This window comes from Diachasma alloeum, unplaced genomic scaffold, assembly GCF_001412515.2.
Source record: "Diachasma alloeum isolate Michigan unplaced genomic scaffold, Dall2.0 Dall_scaffold_00289, whole genome shotgun sequence".
Lineage (NCBI taxonomy): Eukaryota > Metazoa > Arthropoda > Insecta > Hymenoptera > Braconidae > Diachasma > Diachasma alloeum.
In genome coordinates, this window is record NW_021680428.1 from 705,752 (window position 1) to 728,809 (window position 23,058).

General features: G+C 41.9%; 4 protein-coding genes and 1 long non-coding RNA gene across 6 annotated transcripts; 3 read left to right on the plus strand and 2 right to left on the minus strand.

The window, feature by feature from the left end:
- The first annotated feature begins 6 nt into the window (after nt 1-6).
- Nucleotides 7-6,091, plus strand: LOC107038955 (mRNA (2'-O-methyladenosine-N(6)-)-methyltransferase). Of its 2 annotated transcripts, none has more exons than XM_015258330.2 (5): nt 7-121; nt 443-680; nt 1,240-1,916; nt 3,007-4,014; nt 4,585-6,091. In XM_015258330.2, the coding sequence occupies exons 1-5, from the start codon at nt 66-68 to the stop codon at nt 4,979-4,981; spliced, it is 2,376 nt and encodes a 791-aa protein (XP_015113816.1). In that variant the 5' UTR covers nt 7-65; the 3' UTR covers nt 4,982-6,091. The 2 variants fall into 2 exon arrangements, with proteins under 2 accessions (XP_015113816.1, XP_015113815.1); XM_015258329.2 differs by having other exon boundaries at nt 35-121; nt 370-680.
- A 3,869-nt stretch (nt 6,092-9,960) lies between these two features.
- LOC107038864 (mitochondrial-processing peptidase subunit alpha) lies at nt 9,961-13,773 on the minus strand. Its single transcript, XM_015258174.2, has 2 exons — nt 13,412-13,773; nt 9,961-11,762 (listed from the first exon to the last, which is right to left on the minus strand). The coding sequence occupies exons 1-2, from the start codon at nt 13,459-13,461 to the stop codon at nt 10,190-10,192; spliced, it is 1,623 nt and encodes a 540-aa protein (XP_015113660.1). The 5' UTR covers nt 13,462-13,773; the 3' UTR covers nt 9,961-10,189.
- Nucleotides 13,774-14,384: 611 nt separating this feature from the next.
- On the plus strand, nt 14,385-18,691 carry LOC107038840. The gene is made up of 10 exons (XM_029126163.1): nt 14,385-14,611; nt 14,689-14,747; nt 15,185-15,326; nt 15,394-15,561; nt 15,685-15,811; nt 17,082-17,251; nt 17,319-17,377; nt 17,612-17,753; nt 17,818-17,985; nt 18,231-18,691. The coding sequence occupies exons 1-10, from the start codon at nt 14,468-14,470 to the stop codon at nt 18,369-18,371; spliced, it is 1,320 nt and encodes a 439-aa protein (XP_028981996.1). The 5' UTR covers nt 14,385-14,467; the 3' UTR covers nt 18,372-18,691.
- Nucleotides 18,493-21,032, minus strand: LOC107038971. Its single transcript, XM_015258369.2, has 2 exons — nt 20,792-21,032; nt 18,493-20,267 (listed from the first exon to the last, which is right to left on the minus strand). Exons 1-2 carry the CDS (start codon nt 20,924-20,926, stop codon nt 19,104-19,106), a joined length of 1,299 nt encoding a protein of 432 aa, XP_015113855.1. The 5' UTR covers nt 20,927-21,032; the 3' UTR covers nt 18,493-19,103.
- An 889-nt stretch (nt 21,033-21,921) lies between these two features.
- LOC107038881 lies at nt 21,922-22,355 on the plus strand. The gene is made up of 2 exons (XR_001460922.1): nt 21,922-22,146; nt 22,214-22,355. It is a non-coding gene; the product is annotated as an uncharacterized LOC107038881 (long non-coding RNA).
- Nucleotides 22,356-23,058: the final 703 nt, after the last annotated feature.

A 23,058-nucleotide genomic window follows, 5' to 3' on the forward strand; every position in this document is an offset into this window, starting at 1 on the left:
AAGGAGTATGAGCAAATGGCGTCTCACAGGTGGAGATTGTTGCGTCAAATTGCCAAAAATAATGAATGAACTGTCACAATAACCATGAAATACCTCTGAAACACCATTTACATCGGCTGTGGTAAGTACCATGACCCCAATAACCCAAAATAATCCCCCAAAATTCCGAATTATCGCGTAAAAACGATTGATTTTTGCGGCGCCTACTGCTGTTAGATGTAAACAAACACAAACTCTCGGTCGTGATCTAGCCCTGAAATTCAAACCCTCTGCAACCCGAGACAATTCAGATAAAGTGCCCCCCCGCCTCCTGATTTTCCCTCGGGTGTCCCGACATTTCGCGTAATTAAAGCTCCCGAAAATTTTAAGATAAAAATATGAATGAAGCGAGTGGAGGAAAGGAAGAATCGAATACACAAACTTGGGACGCACTGTCAAATAGCCAGCAGTTATCGGGATTGACCGGTGCAATGCACCATCATCATCATCCCCATCCTCATCCCCATCATCTGCATCACACGACCATGATGCAGCAGGAGCAGGCGGTATCGGCTGTTAGCCAGGTTATCGTGCCAACTCCGGTTAAACTGCAGCCACAAACACTTACGCAAACGGCGGGAATCGTCGAGCATTGTCCACCGATGTCCCATGTGCCGCAGCAAATGATTCCCATGGGACAGGTAATTATTGTTCAATGGAAATCAATATTTTTCATTAATTTTTTGGGTAAATTCAACCCTTTCAACCATTTTTTCCATTCGTTTTCACCATTTGTTTTATTTTTTTCAGTTCGTTATTAAAAGTTGAGAAGTGAAATGTTTTATTCATTATTTATTCACTTCGTGATGATTTATTGATAATTTTAGAATTTTTCAAATTCAATTTTATGACTTTTTTAAATAAATTAAGTCACTTCGACAATTTTCCAGAATTTTTTTATCCATTACTGTTTAAAACTTTTGTTTGTACTCGAAAATTAACATGTTTCGATAATCATTAATTTATTTATAGACGTTTGAATTTTCAATAATTTAATTCGTTAAATTAATTAAGATTAATTAAATTTTATAAATTGAATCTATTTATATTTTTTTACCATTTGTTTTTAATTTTCGCCTCCAAAAACCGAAGAGAATTTTCAGTTTTTCAAAAACATTTTAAATTTTGCAAGAAATTGTTTTCAATTTTTTTTTCAAGTTTCCGTTTTCTTCAATCGATTTTCCCCTCTGTTCCCCCCAGGTGGTGCTCCCAAACACCTTTCCCGAGCCCGAGTTGAGTCCAGAGCTCCAGCAGCAAGGTTGGAAAAGGTTCTGGAGTAAACGAGAGAACCGTCCCTACTTCTGGAACAAGTTAACAGGTGAATCCCTGTGGGTGATGCCCTCCCTGAAGCCCCAGTTCGACCCAATAACGGATCCCCTGGGCATCTGCGGTAGTCCAGTGGTCTCTCCAGGCAACGGTCCGCTGCCCCCGGGCACCCCAGGAGGTCCCCTGAAACGTCGAGCCTCGGAGGACGGCAACGCAATAGCTGGACTAGGCGCAGGTGCAATAAAAAAATTCGTCCTGGCAGGCCCCTGGGACCTGGAAGTCGGCACGAACGTGATAATCTACGAGAGAGCCCAGTCCACCCTCTTCCAGATCCACCCCGACGTCGAGGCACTTCGCTGCAGTCTCCTGGCGAAGCTGCGCCAGTGCTACCAGGAGCTCTGCCACACACGAGAGTCGATAGACGCCCCCAAGGACTCCTTCAACCGCTGGCTGATGGAACGAAAGGTCATTGACTGCGGCTCTGACCCTCTACTCCCCAGCCAGTGCTTCCCAGAGATCTCCATGTCGATGTATCGAGAGATTATGAACGACATTCCCATCAAAATTGTTCGCCCTAAATTCACTGGAGACGCCAGGAAACAGCTGTCGAGGTAGATTGAGGGAAGCAATTTATTGGTTTGAATAACGGTTTTTTATTCGTTTTTGGGGGAAATAGGACGAATCATCAATTTGGGAAAATGGGAGTAAAGCGCTGGAGTTGGGCTTGAACCCACGACCCTTAGGTTTCCAGTCTGAAATTTTACACACATGAAATATATCCCCTGGGTGTTGTTATTTAGAATGAATTATTTATGGAATTTTAAGTGAAAAATCAGTTAAATTCTTGAGTATTCAATGGAATTGCCATGTTAAGGTCGATATAACACTGAAAATTTTGAAAATTCAGGCAATATTTTTCTGAATTGTTAATTCATTGAAAATTCTATTGAATGTCATGTTTGATTTTTATAATGAACGATATTTCCATCAAAATTGTTCGCCCTAAATTCACTGGAGACGCCAGGAAACAGCTGTCGAGGTAGATTGAGGGAAGCAATTTATTGGTTTGAATAACGGTTTTTTATTCGTTTTTGGGGGAAATAGGACGAATCATCAATTTGGGAAAATGGGAGTAAAGCGCTGGAGTTGGGCTTGAACCCACGACCCTTAGGTTTCCAGTCTGAAATTTTACACACATGAAATATATCCCCTGGGTGTTGTTATTTAGAATAAATTATTTCCGGAATTTTAAGTGAAAAATCAGTTAAATTCTTGAGCATTCAATGGAGTTGCTTTTTTTAAATCGACAAGACATTGAAAATTTTGAAAATCCTGACAACTTTTTTTTCTGAATTTTGTCAAAATAGTTTTTAAATAATACATTAATAATTTATTTATTTACAATAGCATTTTCTCAAATCATCCGTTCTAAAAAAAGCGAATAAATCGATAATTTTCACAATGAGTTTGAGAATTCCAACATAAAAAATTCGATTTTCCAAATTAAGTAACAGATTCTATGATAAATTTGATCTGGAATTCCCTTCAAATTCCCACCATTGCCAAATAATTCAATATTTCCACAAATAATGCACCAATGAAATGAGCCATTAACATAAAAAAATGTCAACCCCATTTCCCCCCAATAATCCCTCCCCCCCAGCCAAAAATTAAAAATCCGCCTAAAATTAAAACCCCCAGGTACGCGGAGGCTGCGAAAAAGATGATCGAATCGCGAGCAGCCTCCTCCGAGTCCCGAAAGGTGGTCAAGTGGAATGCAGAGGAGACCTTCCAGTGGCTGCGTAAAACGGTGGGCGCAACATTCGACGATTTCCAGGACAGATTGTCCCACCTGAAGCACCAGTGCCAGCCGCACCTGACCGAGACAGTGAAGGGAAGTGTCGAGGGTATCTGCATGAAGATATACAATCTCTCGGCAGAGTACGCGAAGAAAGTGCGGGACAAGAACAACCAGATAATAAAGGACAGTGGGCTGAGTGACATTCTGAGGCCGAACGCCCCACCCCAGCGTAAAGTCTGGTGTTACCCAGTGCAATTTGTGCTGCCAGCCCCCCGACTACCGAACGTCGAGTACCTCCCAGAGAGAGAGCAGACGATGCTTCGATTTCACGGCGACACAGTCTGCATAAACAACCACCACCTGACGAAGCTCGAGCATTTGTACAGGTACAACTGCTTCGACGACAAGAAATTCGAGATGTTCCTGCCGAGGGTGTGGTGTGCACTCAAGAGATATCAGACTTACCTTGGAATCAACGAGGGACAGGCCACGCAGATGGCCCTGCCAGTCAGTGTCTTCGAGTGCCTCCAAAGGTCCTTCGGAGTCACCTTCGAGTGCTTCGCCTCCCCCTTCAACTGCTACTTCAGGCAGTACTGCTCGGCCTTCGCCGACACTGACTCGTACTTCGGCTCGAGGGGACCTTTCCTGGACTTCAGGCCCATCACAGGATCCTTCGAGGCCAATCCACCGTACTGCGAGGAGCTCATGGAGGCCATGGTCAATCACTTCGAGAGACTCCTGGCGGACTCCACTGAGCCCCTCTCGTTCATTGTTTTTTTACCCGAGTGGAGGGACCCGGCGCCCAATGCTCTTGTCAAGCTCGAGGCCAGCCACTTCAAGAAGAAACAGGTCGTCGTGCCTGCTATGGAGCACGAGTATAGACATGGATTTCAACATCTTTTGCCAAAGTAATTTGTTTTACTGTAATTTGTCTCATTTTTTTCGTGACTATAGAGTTTAATGAGAATAATTTCCCCTTCAGGCTCTTGGTTATTTTAACGTCCACAATGAATTAACACAAAAAATTCATTACTTTCGACAGAGTTTCGAGTGGCAAAACTCACTCCTCAGGGCAATTTATTTATTCTCGTCTACTTGAAAAACAAAGAACATACGAAATATTAGATGAGATTACATTTACATTAAATTGTGATTACATTTACGTTAAATTTCAAGGCAAAGGTTTAAATGTAGAATTATTTGATAGAACGAAAGAATACCCAAAATTTCAATGACATTTCAATTGATTATAGTACTATGACGAGAAAAAAAAAGAAGAAAATAGTGAAATAAGAATTAAAAAAAACAGAATACAGTCGGAAGAAAATTGCTATATCATTAACTATACTCATTCACAAAAAAATGCATTCCATTCTTTTTTTTAATCCCACAGTGTAAATTGCACTAAAATTTCCCTGAATTTTGTCGCAAAACAATTACAAATCCTTCGAAAAATTGATTCCACCATTTTGTTCCAGAGCTGAAGTGAACATCAGAGCAGCTCACGGTACCCTAGTAGTCTGGCTGCAGAACGCAGCAGGAGCAGCTCGCTGGGGTCCCACAGAGGAGCGTGTGGAGGCCCTCCTGGAGGCGTGGCGCCCAGGTCGAGAAAGAGAGAGAGACAGACAAGAGCTGCTCTCACCCCCCAGACCAACGACTCACCAGGCAATACCGTCCACAACGATTTCCCTGTCGTCAACCTGCACCCCAGCAACGCCAACAACGATAAACCCCTCGACACCAATAACCACAGCACCAGCATCAGTACCACCACAAGTGCCCAGCACAATTCCCCCAGCGACACTGAACTCAAACTCAACACCAACACCAACGATAACACCTCTGACAGCGGTAACAGCAGCTAATCCCATTTGAAAATACCCTAGGATCTCATTGGTAAGAGTAGTTAGATTTATTTAGGGTAATAAAATCATTTATTTTCTGCTCTGAACATATTTAACGTGTAAATAGGTGAGTTTGCTGATAATTTGAATCAACCTGATGTTTAGAATTTTTTATTTAGAGATATGATCGTGTTTGATATCATTAGAGTTCTATGGTGAGAAAAATGTGGAATTTAATCAAGTATTTCTTAGATAATGCCGGGTAGATACGTAAATCAGTGAATTTTCGTACTACTGGGGTGTTTTTCCGGCGAGAAAAATCCGTCGAGAAGCAATAAATCGGATTTGATACTGTTTGAGGCAATATTTCGATGAATATATTTTTTTTCCTCTGATTGGGTCACAAGTTCGTCAGACGAGAGTAGAATAGCATAGCTTTATCACCACGCGAGGAGAATATATAGAAGAATTATTGGGAAAACGTTACGTTACAATAATTGCAATGTATCTATTATATAGGTTCATTATGGTAATGTGGATGAAGTCTATGTGTTTTAAATAACTATTTCGTACATTAATCTTTTATCGAGTAATGTTATTTGTTGTGACGACGAGTTGATCTGTTCTCCTTAATTTCAACACTTTCTTTTCTGGAGTATACTGCTGAGAGATTGATAAATTAAATTGTAGTATATTAAATATACTTGCCGTGCAAGATTAAAAAGTCTAACATGGAAGGGGAACTGAAGTCATTGAGATGATTTGTAGTTTTAGGATAGTTATTAAGGAGAGTTAATTAACGAGGTTGATTCAAGTGCTATAAGACAATGTGCGATGCCTAATGTAGTTTAGCTGCGTAAATGCTGATTAATTTCGTGTGGTCATTATTTTTTAATCGATAAATACCTTGTAAATAAATTATACAATGTCAATAAATAATTTTGTTATAACGTAATAAGATTTTTAATCAACAATTTCTCACTCAAGGGGTCTCGTGCAGATTGAACAAGAATTTTTTCAAATTTCCACACCTCAAGAAAACAAAGCACAAATTCATTGATAATTCTCGTGGAGAGCGATATATCTGTAAATAAAATATGGAGGAATGTAAGAAAATGTAAATATACGTTATCAGATCGCACGCTATCCAATTATTTCTACCCACATTATTTCCTCGAACACTCATCGCATGGAGAGACAAAAATGAGTTGTTTTATTTCTCATTTTGAGATCAATGGGACAGTATGAAAATTGAGAAAATGCGAAAAAATGCTGGAGGTTGGGCTTGAACCCACGACCCTTAGCTCTCCAGTCTGAGTCTTTACACACATGGGTATTCACAGGATAAAAAAAAATTTGTTGCGTATCCCCTTCGAATCCCTTTCTTTTGTCAATGATCTGGATATCGAGAGAAGCCCCGGAGGGATGTTTCCACATCCCTCGACTTGTAAAAGGTGTAATGCGATACAAAACGAAAATAAATCTCTAAAATCTAATCAAGTATTTCTGGCACAAAGCCAGATGCATATATAAATTAATTAATTAATTTTTAACGGAATTTATTGCAAGAAAATTACAGACAAAAAAAAAATTTCTTACAATAGGCCATCGCCGAGGGCCTTCAGCCAGATATAATTATTTAATGTTTGAGGCAATATTTGGAGGGATATTTTTTTTTCTCTGGCCGGGTCACAAATTCTGCGAATAAAATACGGAAGAACGTGAGAAATTGTGAATATACGGTATCCAATTATTTCCCCCCACGAGTCCTGGTTTCCACGCAAGCGCGCGAGCTTTTCCTTTATCGTCCTTCGACAATTCCTCGCGCCTCCTGCTACCCCGTTAGTTTCCCATTGGTATCGCCTCCAAGCTCGCCTCGAAAGCCACCCCTTTTCCACTATCAGTGCCGACAAAGTTATCACCAAAACATTCACCTCTGCTTCATCCTGTTAACAATTCACCCCTTCACCTCCCAACGACTCATGATATCCTGCTAGAAACGCAGGTTGATGCTTTGAAGCTAAACTTTCGCCCGAGCCCATAATTCAAACTCAATTCAACAGCATTAGAGCACTCGGTGGTCTTCAAACGAACTTTAAAAGTCCTTTGATGTTGCGGCGCCGCGTTAATGCAATCCCCGAGTGCAAAATCCGATCGAAAACGAAAAAATAAAAAATTCAAATTATCGGATCGAATTATCAGCATTTGCCGCGATTTTCCACCGCGATAAAAATTACTTTCTATTTTTAATCAATTGAAAATCGACCATTCTGCTATCCTGACCCCGCAAGACCCGCCCTGAGGACCACGCGGCCCCATCCGCGTCTTGTCCCAATTTCCAGATTGAGCCTGCGCAGGAATTTCCTCACCCCTAATCTAGCTTTCAATAGTTATACGATCCTGATGGTGAGAATGCTTCTGGCGCCACTCGCTTGACGAGTGACGAGACATTGACGTGTCCAGAAGATGCTCTCCCCCTCGGTTTTCACTCATCATCCTCCGGAGGCAAGACGCCTCCACTGATTAACCGAAAGATTTCTGCGCCGCCCAGAAAAATCGGCCCCTAAAACCGGGGGATTCCCCGGGCATGCAATCCTGATTCGTAGAATACTTTTTCCGCTGGAAAGTGCGCGGAATTCGAGACCTCCCGAAGGAAAAAGTACATTCTTGAAACCCCGAAACTCCTGTGGCCCTGATGATAGGAATATTTCCAGGGGGTAAATAATCCTCATTTTTTGTCTCTCCAATAATTCAAGGAGAATTCATCCTTCGTCTCAAGCGCGATCGTTCCCCCGCCCACGCGAAGCAGCGGTTGAATGAAGCAATCGGGCGGCAACTCCCGCGCCCCGGAGACATGAATGAACCCGAGTGATGACTGAGCGCATTGGGGCGGGTCAGTTTCTCCCGGAAGGACGTAAGATAAAGTGTTTCTCCTCGAAACGCATACTTATCGCCCTCGACAGGATCAGGAAGCCATAGACACCCAGCAGGACACCCCGACAGTTCAACGATCCTGACACCCCGCGTCGACTCCTCGCGCCCTGATACCCGGACGTAGCCAGCGGTTTGAAGTCTCCTGCATTATTTTCCTACCGAAACCCATGAAATTCTTATGACAAATGTCAGCGTCCCCGTAATTTCCCCAGTGCACTGACTCCCTTAACGGGCTTGGCTCCCAGGTCCGACTGGACTCCCTCCGAACTACTTGAACCGCGACGTGCCCCAAGGCACCAGGTGATCATGCCGTCCACTTGAGAAAGCGGGAAAGCCCAGGGGCATCTTCCCCGAGGATTCTAGTATCCTGGGACGCCTCCAAGATTTTCCACGTGTTGGTTGGCATCCATCACAAACACCATGCATGATCATCATGATGGGGTGGACGTCAACTTTCTCACCCGGAAACTCTTGGGAAGTATGAGGGAGCAGAATTCTTCAGAATCCACTTCTTCCGTGACCTCCACCCGTGGCTACTCCCCTAAAAGCTCACTTCCTGTACCCGTCCGGTGTCTACCGCGGTTTCTTTCCCCCAGCGCGCGTCGAAGTTCGCGGAAGGAAACCGGAAGACTTTCGCGGAGGAACTACCGAAAGTGCGACTGCTCATCCCGTTTACTGCTCTCCTGTCTCTTAAAACACCGCTGACTTCTTGAGGTGCTCTCTCCTTCCCGCGATCCTGATGAAGCCCTGTTCCGCGGAGGGCGCGGCTATCAGTTGACCAGACCGCGATCAGAAAATCTACCGCGTCCTGCGCAGGAGTCAACCGCGATGCTCAGGACACGCGGCATTGTGCGACCTACCTCGTCGCATGTGACCTTGATCCGGAAATATGCTTCGCGTTTGAGGCAATTAAGTGCATTAGCGTAGGCGCCGGCCCCGCGATGCGTCCGGCAACTGTGAAATTGGGGTTTTTGATCGCTCGACCGCGATCGCTATTCCGCGGAATTACGCGGGTAATTGGATTAGTTTTGGGTTTCGCGGGGATGGGGTTCGACGTATGGGGTTGTTTGTTTGATTCGCGGATTGGATATTTCGGGGTAAGTCGGTGGCGACCTGCACGCGGTGATGCTCTCCTCGACGTGGGCGTCGCTTGAAAGCTCCACGTACCCTCGAGGTCATAATGGCGAGCGAGGGTGGCTTCGGAGAATTTTCCTTCGGGTGACGTAAGAACCGCGGGGTGAGCCTACGTGACGCGGCACACTTGTCTACGTACGGGGTTACGTAATGTGACGTTGCGACAATGGGATGCTTCGTGGGACGGGGGAGTAGGAACTCGGTGGAGGTGGCCGACTACCCCTATGACACACCCCTTACGCTGCGTGGGGGATCGATCCGTTTTGGTAGAGAATTCTCGTTCCATCGGTGGGATGACCGAGTTTATCGAAATGACACAAACATTTATCACATATGAATGCGCGATGTTGAGGCGTTGATTATTTTTTACTGAGTAGTCTGGAGAGGCTGGAGATCCCCGTGTGACGACATGTATAAAATTAAGTGTTACAATGTCACCCTCCAATTCCCTTCCCACGTCCCCATCTTCTATTTTCCTCCAAACATGAACCCCAAGGATCAAAAAAATTTCTTCCAGTCGGGTCTATGGCCGAGTGGGTAAGGTATCCGCCTACAAAGCCAGAGGTCCTGAGTTCGAAACTCGGCACCGGCGAATTATTTCTGGATTATTTGATTTAGTCAAATAATATACGGACACCATCAAGTATACGTTGTAACAATGAGAGAAACCCAATGTGTTAAGCATGTTCGAATCATGTAAAAATACAGGACCCACAGTTCCACGTGTTTCGAGAACCTAACTGACTGCAGTTGATTCTCACCTTCGAAATACTGTCGATACCATAGTAACCTATATAGACTACAGAGGAAATAGTCGTGAGTTCGAACGACAATAAAGAGTGGCGAACCCGTCGCTAATGACCTAGCTGTCGATGCGACATTAAGCGCCAACGAACAAACAATAAACAACAAATTTCTTTCAAAATGACCCAAAATGCTTAATCCTATCGATAACAAGATTTATTTACATGTTCGAATTTAGTGTCATTACAATCAACCGGTGTCATCAGAAAATTACCATAATGGAATTCTACATATAAATACTTTCGAATTTATTAACAATAAGAAATTGCATGACATAACTTTATCCAATTCTCAGAGTCCTAGAGTCGGGTAATTCCGGCGAAAAAAAATCGCGATATTTTAAATTCAATAAAAAAAGAGTCATCAACTAGCGAAAGATAGACAGCCTGCTGCGGGTGCCGGGCATCCTCCCCTGGGCATCGAGCAGCCCAGCCTGAATATCCGCAAGACTGGGCACATTCCTGACCTCCCCCCGAGCAGCGACACTGGGTGGGGACTTGAGCAGACGCCTGGCGACCCTGTGCACATCCTCCCTCGTGATCTTCTCGATCTCCTGCATGAAGTACTCCGGCCGTTTCCTGACGCCCGTCGCGAGCACCTGCCTGCCAATGTCCTCGAAGACCACAGGCCTCTGCTCGAGGTTCATAAGCAGCATGGACTGCAGCTGCTTCTTGGCCCTCGCCAGCTCGCTCTCCGTCATGGGTCCAGCCATGGCCACCAGCTCCTTCACCACCACCTGCACCATCTCCTTGACGTGCGTCGGCGTCGACGAGGCGTGAATGCAGAACAGCCCAGTGTCAGCATAAGCATGATTGTAGGCTGTCGCGCTGTAGAGCCAGTGGTACCTATTCAACACATTGGTGTACAGCCTAGTGTACATGCCCTTGCCAGGGCCCCCAGCGCTGAAACTCCCGCCACCACCCATCATCATATTCAGCACACACATGGCTATGAAGTCTGGGTCCTGGTGGGAGCAGCCCTCGAGGCCCACGACAATGTGCGAGAGCTCTGGTAAACCACTTGGACCAGCGTAAACTGGAATACTGCACTCCTCGACGATGTAGCCCCCTGTGTACTGAGCCACCGACTCGTCCACCACGTGGGCCCCCCTGTCAGGAAGCACTAGACTAGCATCCTCGTCCCAAATGGCCCCCTCCTCCACGAAGTACTTCTCCACAGCCCTGACTAGGTCATTGTGATCGATTCCCACTCCAGCGACCACCATTCGCCTCGGGGTGTAGTGGTTCCTCAGGTACGTGAACAAAATCCTCCTGTCGATCTTCTCGATGTTCCCCTGGGGGCAGATCTTGGGGAGCCCCAGGGTGTTGTCTCTGTAGGCTGCGGCGTGGATCATGTCTATGAGGAGGGGCTCCTGCTCGGGTCTCGTCAGCAGGGACTCCAGCTCGAAGGCCACCGTTTGGCCGGCCACACTCAGCTCCTCGTCGGTTATCCTCGGTCGCAGGACTATGTCCCCCAGGACTTTGGCCACTGAATCCAGGCCGTGACGCTCCGCTGAGGCCGCGTAGACGAAGGTGTCCCTGGAGGCTTGGCAGTCGCAGATGCCTCCGTGCTTCTCCAGCATCAGCATTATGTGGTCTTTGCTCTCGTAGTTCTTCGTCGAGTTGAAGGCGAGCTTCTCCAGGAAGTGGGAGATCCCGCTGGGGTAGGCCACCTCGAATCTCGGGCCTGAGTCTATCAGGACTCCTATTGTGCAGAACTGGCCGAAACGGTTCTCCGAGGACACTCGCAGGCCGCTCGGGAGGACTGTTATTTCGGTGGTTTGGTGCTCCTCTTTGGCGCTAGAGTACACCGCCTTCGCGAGGTGCCGCAGAGGCTGGGATAGAGGGGGGAATCCCGTCACGCTGGGACCCAGCTCCGGGGGCTTGCTCTCTGAGGAGAAACATTTCCTCCAGGGGGGCAGGTACTTTGTGGGAGCTGAACTGCAACAGCATTAGATGAATGTCTTTAGTCGCGCTCTTATTTTTTCATTTTATTATTTTATTTAGGGGACGTCCATAAATCACGTGATCCAATTTTGGCTCATTTCTGACCCCCTCCCCCCCCCTGGTGATCAATCGTGACATTTCGTCGACGCTTTTGAAAAAAATTTTTTTTTTTTTTTAAAGAACTCTTGTACACGTCTAATGAACGAAAAATAATTTTATTCCAGAAACAAATCGTTAAAGTATATGGGTCATAGTTTCATCTCTTAACCCAGTTACATCGAGGGGTGTCTCCTGTGCCTCTGTGTATTCAAGTCCCTGGATTCCTCAGCGAAAAACGGCCAAGGCTGGGGCAATTTCTACTTTAATTCGTACGATTATAATTTTCTTACTTTCTCTCTTCTGATTTAATAACACTTGTTTGTTTGTTGGTACGCTGTACTATGTAAAATATTGTAAAACGCTGTATACTATTGGAGCATATATGTAGTTCATAAGGGGGAAAAGGGGGAACAAAATGTAAAAACCCGAGAGGGTATACATGAGACAAAATAAATAAATAGTTTCATCTCTTAAGTATATTAATTTCAATAGTATAATGTTTCGATATTTGATATCGATCACTCTGCAAATAGTTCCTCTTTGGAAATAGCCTTTTCTATCGTGTCTCTTTGGGAAAAGTCTTCTCTATATTAGCGTTTCATTAAATGAAACGAAATAATTTTTTTTTCCGTGGAAACTACACTTTTTCCCCTTTAGAATGAGCCTGAGCGTTCAAGTCGACTCATCTCCCAGGTGAGTTTTTGAGGAATATTTCCGAATCTAAGGGGGATAGCGAATTTTTCGTAATTACGTTTGTTGTAGCACTCAATCGGCTCCACAAAAAAGGTTATAACGACAATTTTGCTATCTCTCTTAGATTCCGAGATATTCATTGAAAACTAGTCAATAGTTAAAATTTACTTGTACCCTTTTTTATCACTTCGCTACTGATTTATTATTATCTTTTCATTTTCGATTTTCATTCTTTCATATCTTTTAATCCATTTTATCTCGGCAGTATTGATGCTTTGAAAAACTATCGATCATTCATAAATATTAATTAAACCATGTGTTTTATTATTTAATTAAAATATTATTATGGAATATAATAATAATATATAAATAATAATAATATATGATAATAATATATATAATATATTTATATTATATATAAATATTATTATGGAATATAAACCATGTGTTTCATTATTTAATTAAAATATTGTTATTCTTAAAAAATTTGGAATCACCCAGAATACGAAAAAAATTGAATGAAAAATTGAATTAAATTTCAAAAATATATATTTCACTGCATTTTTAATCAAGTTAACAAATTGAACATCCAAACGTTATTGATTTGATTTATGGGGGTGGGATAATTATAGAGATGTCTTGCATCACTGAGTGAATATCACGATTAGAAAATAGTTGATCCAGTTTGTGACACGAGAAGTAAAAACAAATATAATTTTTATCAAGCGATTCCAAGTTTAATCGAGCCTGTCAATTTATTCCGATATTATTTGCGGTTTGATTAGGGGCGAGAGAGGGTTACGTGCACAGATTACGATAAATAAAGTTTTCAGTTGATTAATTCGATTTACCCAGTCTTGAAAGCAGTGGTGAGCGGTCCCTGCGGTATTCTCGCCAGCATCTTAACGTCTGTGTTTATCTGTGTTCATAGATTTATTAGTTTATAATAATTTTTGTACAGACTTTTTGTACATAGAAAACATGCGAAACGGGACAGGCCGGGTTCGCACGCCGGCGACTGCCAAAAACTGTCGCTCATGCGACTGGGGCTTAAGGCACGCGCGGAAAAGCCCGCGAAATTACGAGTTCTTTTTCTGTTCGTTATGGTTAATCCTCATTCAAAGATGTTATGCCTTAGAGAGGGCGTTATTAGTTGTCTTATTTAAATCATTATTCAAATCAGCAGCGAAGTGGTAAAAAGGTATAAGTCAAACTTGACTATTGACCAGTTTTCAATGAATATCTCGGAATCTAAGGGAGATAGCAAAATTTTTGTCAGAAACTTTTTTGTAGAGCCGATTGAGAGCTACAACAACCGTAATTACGAAAATTTCGCTATCTCCCTTAGATTAGGAAATATTCCCCAAAAACTCAACGGGGAGATGGGTAACTTGAACAGTTTTACCACTTTGCTACTGAATGTTAAAGTCGATTTTTAATCAGTGGATGTGTCCGAAGGAACTTCCAATTTTTCCATCTATCAAGACAATCAATTTTTTTTTTATGTTGTTACAACATGACATTATTTATCATCAAGAATTCATCTTTATATTTGATAGCTTTAATATTATTTTCCGAGTAAATTTTTTGAATATCATCTACATTAACATTCACTGCACTCAAATCATTCGCTAATTTATTTCTCTTTAAGATATAATTCGGACAGTCCCCGGAATTACGAGTTCAATGACGTGTGCATTGTTACAATGATATTGATAATGACGATGTCGATTGGAAAGACAGTAATATTATTTTCAAAGCGCGCCTGCGCATTCGCGGTGCCGATCACCTTGAATTTTTTTCCCAGATAGAAAATTTTTTTTTTCGGTCCTTGAAAGATTATTCGCGATCGGAAACTCGGCGCACGGATAATTGTGCTCTCATTTGTGTGAAATATTTTCAACAAGATGCCGCGTCCGATTTTGTACTCGACGATTGTCAGCCAGCCCTGCCGAGCTGTACTCCTCACCGCGGAATCTATTGGACTGGAGCTGGAAGTTCGCGAGATCAGTTTGGTAGGGGAAGATCAGCTCAAGGAAAGCTATCAAAAAGTAAAATCTTATCTAGTATTCGTGAATAGTCGGCATGGATGCATTTCACATTTAACGTTTTTCAATTTCACGGGCAGATAAATCCTCAACATACCGTGCCGACTCTGGATGACAACGGCGACATCATTTGGGACAGGTGAATTCGGCAAACTTTGAATTTGATCGAGGCAATTAATGCGGAATTTTAATTCTTGTCGAACTATTGTTCGAATCATGCTTCGACGCTGAGAAAGTTCAAACAAAAAATAGAAAATGAGAAAGATTAATTCCATTTTTCTAAATAACTTATTTTATTGAGATATTTTTAATTGAATTTGAATCAAATTTCAATTTCATGAATTGAATTGAATTTCAATTCAAAGTTTTTTGCTTGATTTTCTTGATGAGAAGAAAAAAAATAGAAAATTTGAGCCGAGGAAATTCAATAAAAAATATCTGAAGACAATAAGTTAGATTTTAAAAAATTGAATTCTAAAAAATTATAGAAAGGTCAATAGAAATCCAATCTAATTTTCTAACGAATTCACTAGGTTTTTCTATTAAATTTTATTCCAATGAATCTTTAAATTACAGTCATGCAATCATGTGCTATCTGGTCGAGAAATACGGACAAAATGACTCTCTCTACCCGAAAGACTTGAAAAAGCGGGCGCTTGTGGATCAGCGCTTGCACTTCGACAGCGGAATCCTCTTCTCCCTTCTGCGGCAAATATCCGTAACTAAAAATCCCTCAGCACCCATTACAATTACTTCAATCATTGCCACTAAAATTATTCTTTCAGTACCCAATATTCTACGATAATGTGAAGATAGTACCGGAAGAAAAAATAAAACTGGTGAAGGAGGGCTACGACTTCTTGAGTAAATTTTTGGAGGGAAAAAAATGGCTTGCGGGGGATTCCTATACTCTGGCCGACATCAGTTGTGTCACTACACTGACTAGTTTGAATGTAAATAATTTTAATAACATAATTTTTTTAATTAAAATTTTTCTGTCACTATTTTTCTCCATTTCTCTTATTTCTCGCATCATCGATAGTTTTAATATTGACGGATATGAATGCATTCTACAGGCTTTGGTGCCGATCGATGTCTACCCCAACATCGTGCGTTGGGTAAAAACTTGCGAGGATGAGATTCAAGGGTACGCGAGACTCGGAGCCCCTGGGAATAAGCTGTTCCGCGAGAAGATCCAAGGGCACTTACGATCACCTAAATAGAAATCGCCTCGAAGGGTCCCCTGATCGATCGATCGATGGCTGATCGATAGTGGCTCAATAGGAGTTCGACTTGTTCAATCGATCGATAGCTGGTCGATCGTTGATTGATCACTAGGATAGGGTTAATCGATCGATGGTCAATTGCTAGTCGATCTATGGTCGATCAATCGAAGCGTGATTGATTGATCGATCTTGATCGTTTGCTAGTCGATCTATCGGCGATCAATCGAACCGTGATTGATTGATCGATCTTGATCGATTGCTAGTCGATCTATGGTCCATCAATCGAACCGTGATCGACTTGCAATCAATTAAAATCGATCAATTGTCGACAGCGCAAACAACTCGACTCGAACCCCTATCGAGTGATCCATCAGGGTCTGGCTATTTCTTTCATTTATCATGACTAATGAAGATTTCAATATGTTTATGCAATCAAATCAACTCCGTCAGCAAAAAGTTGTCGCTCCCGGAAAACTTATTATGTAACAGTTTTCACAGCGAGGAATAAATGAATACTGAAACACCCCAAGGTTATTATTCAATGATAATGAATGTAGATTGGGAAAACTCGACATCTGCGCACATTATGCTGCTGTACTTTGCGCAGAGGTGATTTATCCAATCTTTCCCCAGATTTCGGACTTTCGATGTTCGAATTCTGCTGGAACGTTTCTCATCGACTCAAAATCCCAATATCTCTGTTTATGAATAAGTTCAAGGTCAAGTTTATTTTTCCTTCCTTGAGATAAATTATCCTGCACAAAGGTGAGAGTCCTCCGCATAATTTGTTAATTTATAAATTTATCTCGCATAATCTGGAGAACGGAAATCTAAACCTCAATCGTTAAAACTATTCATATATTCTTCGCAGGAAAATTTGAGCAAAGAGTTTATTAATTAGATATCAAGGATCTACAGTCCCCGATACTGAAGAATACCCCCACTCTCTCGAATTTAGCTCCGACTCGACGCCCCCCACCACTCAGATCCAAGACCATTTTTTCTTAGCCGCTATGATAAGTAGATCGCAAATGGGCGCTGGCGGAGATCTACTGCGCCTGCGCACGAAACTCCGTTGACAATGATTGAGAGACATTCTCTAACGCGTGTCAGTACGACAATATATCTCTGGACATCGCGTATTCGTCGTAAATGAGGTACAGAAGAGAGAGAAAAAAATAAAATAAAGAAGGGAAATTGACTCAGGGATCTCGACGTCTTCATCTCGTTTTTAATTATATTTTCAGATTTTCTTGACAACTTAAACTTAAACATGCCCTCTCCGATATTGTACACGACGGACATCAGTCCGCCCTGTCGTGCAGTCCTTCTCACGGCTGAAGCTATCGGCTTGAAGTTGGAAAAACGCGAAACGAATTTATTTACGGCAGACACTCTGAAAGAAAACTTCCAAGAGGTGAATCAATTGATCTATTTATCAATGAGATTACATAATCATTCATTATTTAATTTCACGGAAACAGATGAATCCTCAGCATACTGTCCCCACTTTGGACGACAACGGCGACATCATTTGGGACAGGTGAATTTCGACGATTAATTATCGAAATTTTTTCGAAGTTCAATGTCAATTCTTTTTCTTTCTGTAATTTTGTATTTTCTAAATCGACTTCAGCCTGTTTACCGCTTCGCTACTGACGTATTTTTTGGGTTTCTGTTTTCCGCTTTGTGACTTATGTCATGATTACTTTGTACAACATAATGTGCAGTTAATAAATCTCAATCAATCAATCAGTCAATCAATCTGAAATTGCAGTCATGCTATCATCTGTTACTTGTCCGACAAATACGGAAAGGACGACTCTCTGTACCCGAAGGATCTGAAGAAGAGGGCCCTCATCAACCAGCGCTTGCACTTCGATAGCGGAATTCTGTTCGCTCTCCTGCGCGGAATAGCCGTAATTAATGACTCCCTCTCGTTGCACGGCGATTGCACGACTACAAGGCATTATTTTTTTCCAGTTTCCCATATTCAAGCACGGCGTAACGACAGTTCCCGAGGATAAAATACAACTGGTGAAGGACGGCTACCACTTCATGAACAAATTTTTGAGCGGAAAGAAATGGCTCGCCGGGGATTCCTACACCCTCGCGGACATCAGTTGTGTTTCTTCAGTCAGCAGCATGGAAGTAAATCATTTTATTTTCAAGCGAATCCCCTCAATCATTCCATAACTCTCTTTTAAACAATGAAGTAAAAAAATGGCAAAGTCTGAAAATCGGAAAAGATTCTGATGACTTTTACTTTGACTTTTGCCCCTTGAGATCGTGATTGATATTGACTTCTTGAATTATTTTTTTCATTTTTTCTACTTTCCAAGAACACTCGAAATGTTTGAATACTTCAACATTTGATTTACGGAGCAATTTTACAGGCGTTCGTACCCGTTGCGCCGTACGCCAATGTCGCCCGTTGGCTGAAAACCTGTGAAGATGAACTGCCCGAATATGCAAGATTAAACGTCCCTGGGAATAATCTTTTTCATCAAGTGATGAAGTCAAAATTGCAGCAATAAATTTGAAGTAGATTGACAGAGTGCGTTTTATCGTCCCCTGAGGTCCGAGGGTCTTCACTCATAATAAAAACAATATAAAAAATTATAAAACAGTTTATTATAAATTTAATAGTCTATTAAAATTATAAATTATATAATAGTCTATTAAAAATTTATAAAACAGAAAAATGATGAAATAAAAATTAGTCCTAAAACGTTCCGTTATTCCCTCAAACTAATGATATTGTTACGTAGAGCACAACAATCGCAACAATCTGTCTAATCGCAGAGTATTTGTACACCTTTATAAAAATAAAAATCCATTAAAGATTATTCTCCAATTCCGCTTTGATTACATTTGATTATCCCTCCGTTACCCGCGTCCTCGGCCCCGCGCCGGTGAAATTCTATTTTTTAGTATAACTTCAAAAAGAACTCATTAAAAAATATGAAAAAAATAGTATGCCTCGCTCATTTTATCTAAAAGCATATTCTGCCATTTATTTTTAGAAAATTTCCTCCTATGCTAACTGGAAATAAAAAATACGGCGCCGTATCGCGACGCGGCTGATCGCGTCATGGAAATATTTTACACGGCGTTGCCGCACTTGTTGCTGCCGGGAGATCAGCGAGTCCACTCTCCGAATGAATTGTGACAACAGCGCGCTCAGATTTACAGCGCGGTGCGGCACCGCGATGCGAGTAACCGCGTCGGAAAGTTTCCCGCGAGAAACGAAGGCTTAAATTACACCATCACTCCCCACCGGGATAATTAAGATGATTAAAGCTCTTATCCACGAATCTCATCCTGATCCCATCCCTCTCCTGGGAAACCGCGATGGTCGTTCCATTGACATCACGAAGATCTCCGAATTCAAAAACCGAATTTCTCGTCTTGATCCAGCTTTCCGGCACGCGTTCATAATCCTGCCAGTCATAAACCGCCCAATCATTAACCGCCGCGGAATGTTTCTTGACCCTGAGCCCGAGAATGAGAGAGAACTCGACATTATCCGCGACCTTGGTCTGCAGCGGATGCAGCTTCCCCACGACATTCCTCTCGACATAAGAAATAGATCTGCTGAATGGCGCCCGATCCGCCACCTCCCGCTCCAGCCACCCGAGCTGCTCCGGCCCGCCGAAATGCTGCAGTTTATCTTCGTAAAACGACTTGATGTTCATCGTGATCTGGGAAGAGGCCTTGAAATACGCGTGAAGAATCTCCAAGAGTTTCGCGTTGAACATGAATCGCGGGTAGATGACATCGAAGTTGTTCTGCGTTATGCCGGACGAGTGAAGGATATGTCGTTGCGCGTGCGTCAGCGGAGTGGCCGGCATCCAGCCGAGAAGATTGGCGGTTGGCAATCCTGGGTGGGCCTGCGTCGTGAGCGGCGCAAGCTCCTCCGGCAAGTCCCAAAGGGGATTCCCCGTTGTGTTGGTAGTGTACAACAGATCTTGCTGAATCGCCTGAGCCATGACGGCCGGAGCCGGCATGGACATGTACTTCCAGTGGGTCGAGCCGTCCACCCGGCCGAAGTGACCCTCATCGTTCGGCCAAACGATCACCGAGTACTCGAAAAACTGTCGGTCCCCCGATCGCGGCGTAATCTGCAGATCCCCCAGGTTATACAAGAAAATGAAAATGCTGTAGGGAACGCAGGACGCGACTCCGTACACGTGTTTCGCGAATCGCTGCTCCTCTTGATCGCCCAGACCCTTAGCGACACGAATTTGCGCTAGGCGGGCGTACAAGTGCTGAACCATGTAGTAACGGTACATTGAGAGGGAGATTCTCTCTTGGAAGCCCTCGTCCTTGCTCGCTTTTATCCAGTAGGCCCTGTCAACTAGTGGGAGGAAGGATTCGTATGTTGTGGTGAAGCTGGCGCAGTCCATCACGTAATTACCACCGTGCGGATCCTGCAATGATAACAGGCCTGCAAAATTCAAACTCGAAAATTTTTGCATACTGATTTCAAAGCCGCCGACCAATTGTATTCAGACTTGTGTTCACTTTGACCGTTACACAGTAAAAGAATATCAACTTTCTTTTATTAAAAAGAAGTATCCAGTCACTTACGGCATAGATAAAATGTGAAATTAAATATAAAATCATCATCAATAAAAATTATGTGGCGAGAGTCATCACTAAACCTTGGGCTTCTTTGAGGCCCATCATGACAATAATGTAAAATTATTGGCCAATAGGTTACCCCATCCGCCGACCAAATCTCATAAAATGACTTCCCACGCGAAAAAATTTATATTTTGAAAAATAGATAAAAAAATATGCTAAATGGCGCAATTTATATAGAAAATATTAAATATATGGTTTATATATATTTTTATATATTCTTTATAAATTGGACATTACATATATAATACGACAATTTCATTATTATTATTGATAATATTATCACTATTTTATAGATTTTTGCTGTTACCCTTTTAACTTTATTTTTTCCACCACTGGCATTGTTGACGCAGGGTGTGTGAGTGCTACCGCCCACGTGCAAAAAATTCAAACTGCAGATTGAAATGAGCAGAAGAAAGAGTAAATCCATTCCCTCCATTTTCATGAGGACTCAACGGTGATCTTCGGGTTTTTGGAAATAGTGAAATTTTTTGGATTTAGCGGGGTTTTATCTCTGCTCCTCACGTCTTACACAATTGATCTGCTTGCGATCAAGGATTTAATAATTATACTGCGCGTATAATGTCGCGCTTGCGCATTGAGAATGTAAATCACTCCGGTGAATAGATCTCACCGGTTTGTAATACATATCTTGTTGATTGTAGGAATAATTGACGCATCTGGAGTCATCGATTGAGGATAAAACCTCAGCCAGGAAATGATTTTTCCCCGTTCTAGTGGATATCGTAGGCGAAAACGATAAACATGTTGACGCATTCAAGTCGATTTTCACTATTAGTCAGTTTTTAATAAATATCTCGGAATCCAAGCCGGATAGCAAAATTTTTGTTGGAACCTTTTCTGCAGAGCGAAGTGAGAGCTACAAAAAATGTCATTACGAAAATTTCGCTATCTCCCTTAGATTTCGAGATATTCCAGGAAAACTCTGCAAAGAGCTAAATTGAATTATTTTACCGCGACTTTCGACTAGCTCTCAGCCAATTCTATAAAAAAATTAATGGCATCCAACGCCTGGACATGGATTTTCCTATTTTTCTGCTTTATTTTTCCTCTCTTTTTTATTTAAAAAAATAAACAAAAAAAATTGTAAAATTTGAGCCGAGGAATTTCTGTAGAAAATATCTTAATAGAATAATTTGCACAGAAAAATCCGATTCTATTAATTTTTTTAATAGACTATTTTTTATAGAACAAAAAAACACGGAATTTCTCAATAGAATTGGCCGAAAACTCAGGAAATTCGATAGAAACCCAATGAAATCATAAATATTCACATTTTATTTATTTATTTGACGTTCATCGAGTGATAGCGGGAGCCGATCAACCACTATCATCCCCATAATTTACAAGCGCTGTCAAGTACTTCATCCATAAACTTTATTACTGTTCCCATCGCTCATAAATATTCTTGGCTCGACGAATTTCCCCTTGAAAAAGCCGATGTTCTGTAACATCGAAGGATAAGTCTCTCGGAAGAGCACGCGACGGGACGATTTGAATCTCCGAATTACTTCGAGTGAAGTATTTATTCATTTCAAGAATGAATCGCCTGCAAATAGCGTTTCTGATGATTGCTCTGATCATGGGAATAATCCATCGCTTCCTGGAAATTCCTCTTCGACTTTTCAAAAAATTACCGATCGGGTGAGTATTCGGGTTTTTTCTCCTCTGTTCATTTCGATTCAAACTGTTTTCTATTTTCGTTCGACAGGTGAGTGAGGGGGGCAGCAGAAGAACTATTCCAGCCGATGGATTATATTCCTGGCGGAAATTTGGAGGGAAGAGTCGGTTATAATGGCGGAAAATTTTATTTTGTTGTTATTCTAATAAAATGAAGTGATGTTTGGAAGAAATGTATTGAGGATTAATTTTATTGTTCAGTCCTTTTCCGCTTCTTCAGAGCCCCTTAGTGAGGGGGCGCAGCCCCCTAGTAAGGGGGCACAGCCCCCCCCCTCTACAGGCGAAAAACCGAGTCATTTCAAAATGAAAAATCGTTATTTAAAAAAACTCCATAATCTTACTTTCAATTCAATTACTTTTTTTCAAGAAACTTTTGTCTGCAATATTTTGTTAATTTTTAATCAAAGAAAAACGCAACTATCTCAATTTTAAAAAATTATTTGTAAAATATAATAGTCTCATTCTTACCAGAATTAACTTTATGTATAAGCATTTAAGGCATTGGGATTAATTTGTTCAGTCGTCTGCTCCTTTAGGAGACCAGGGGGGGCAAAGCCCCCTGATGAGGGGGCGCAACCCCCCCTCATAAACGAAAAACGGAATTATCTCAAAATGAAAAATAGTCTTCTTCGAAGACCCATAATCTTACTTTCGATGCAATCATTTTTTAAAGGAAATCTTGTCCGCAATTTTTTGTTCATTTTTAAATAAAGAAAAACATGAGTATTTCGACGAGAAAAAATTATTTTTACAATACAATAATCTCATTTTTAATGCCATTATATTTTCAACCTTATCTATAACATTTTAATAATTTTATAACATTGTTATAATTTTTTTTTCAATTTTTTCAACAGAATAAATTTTATCTCAACA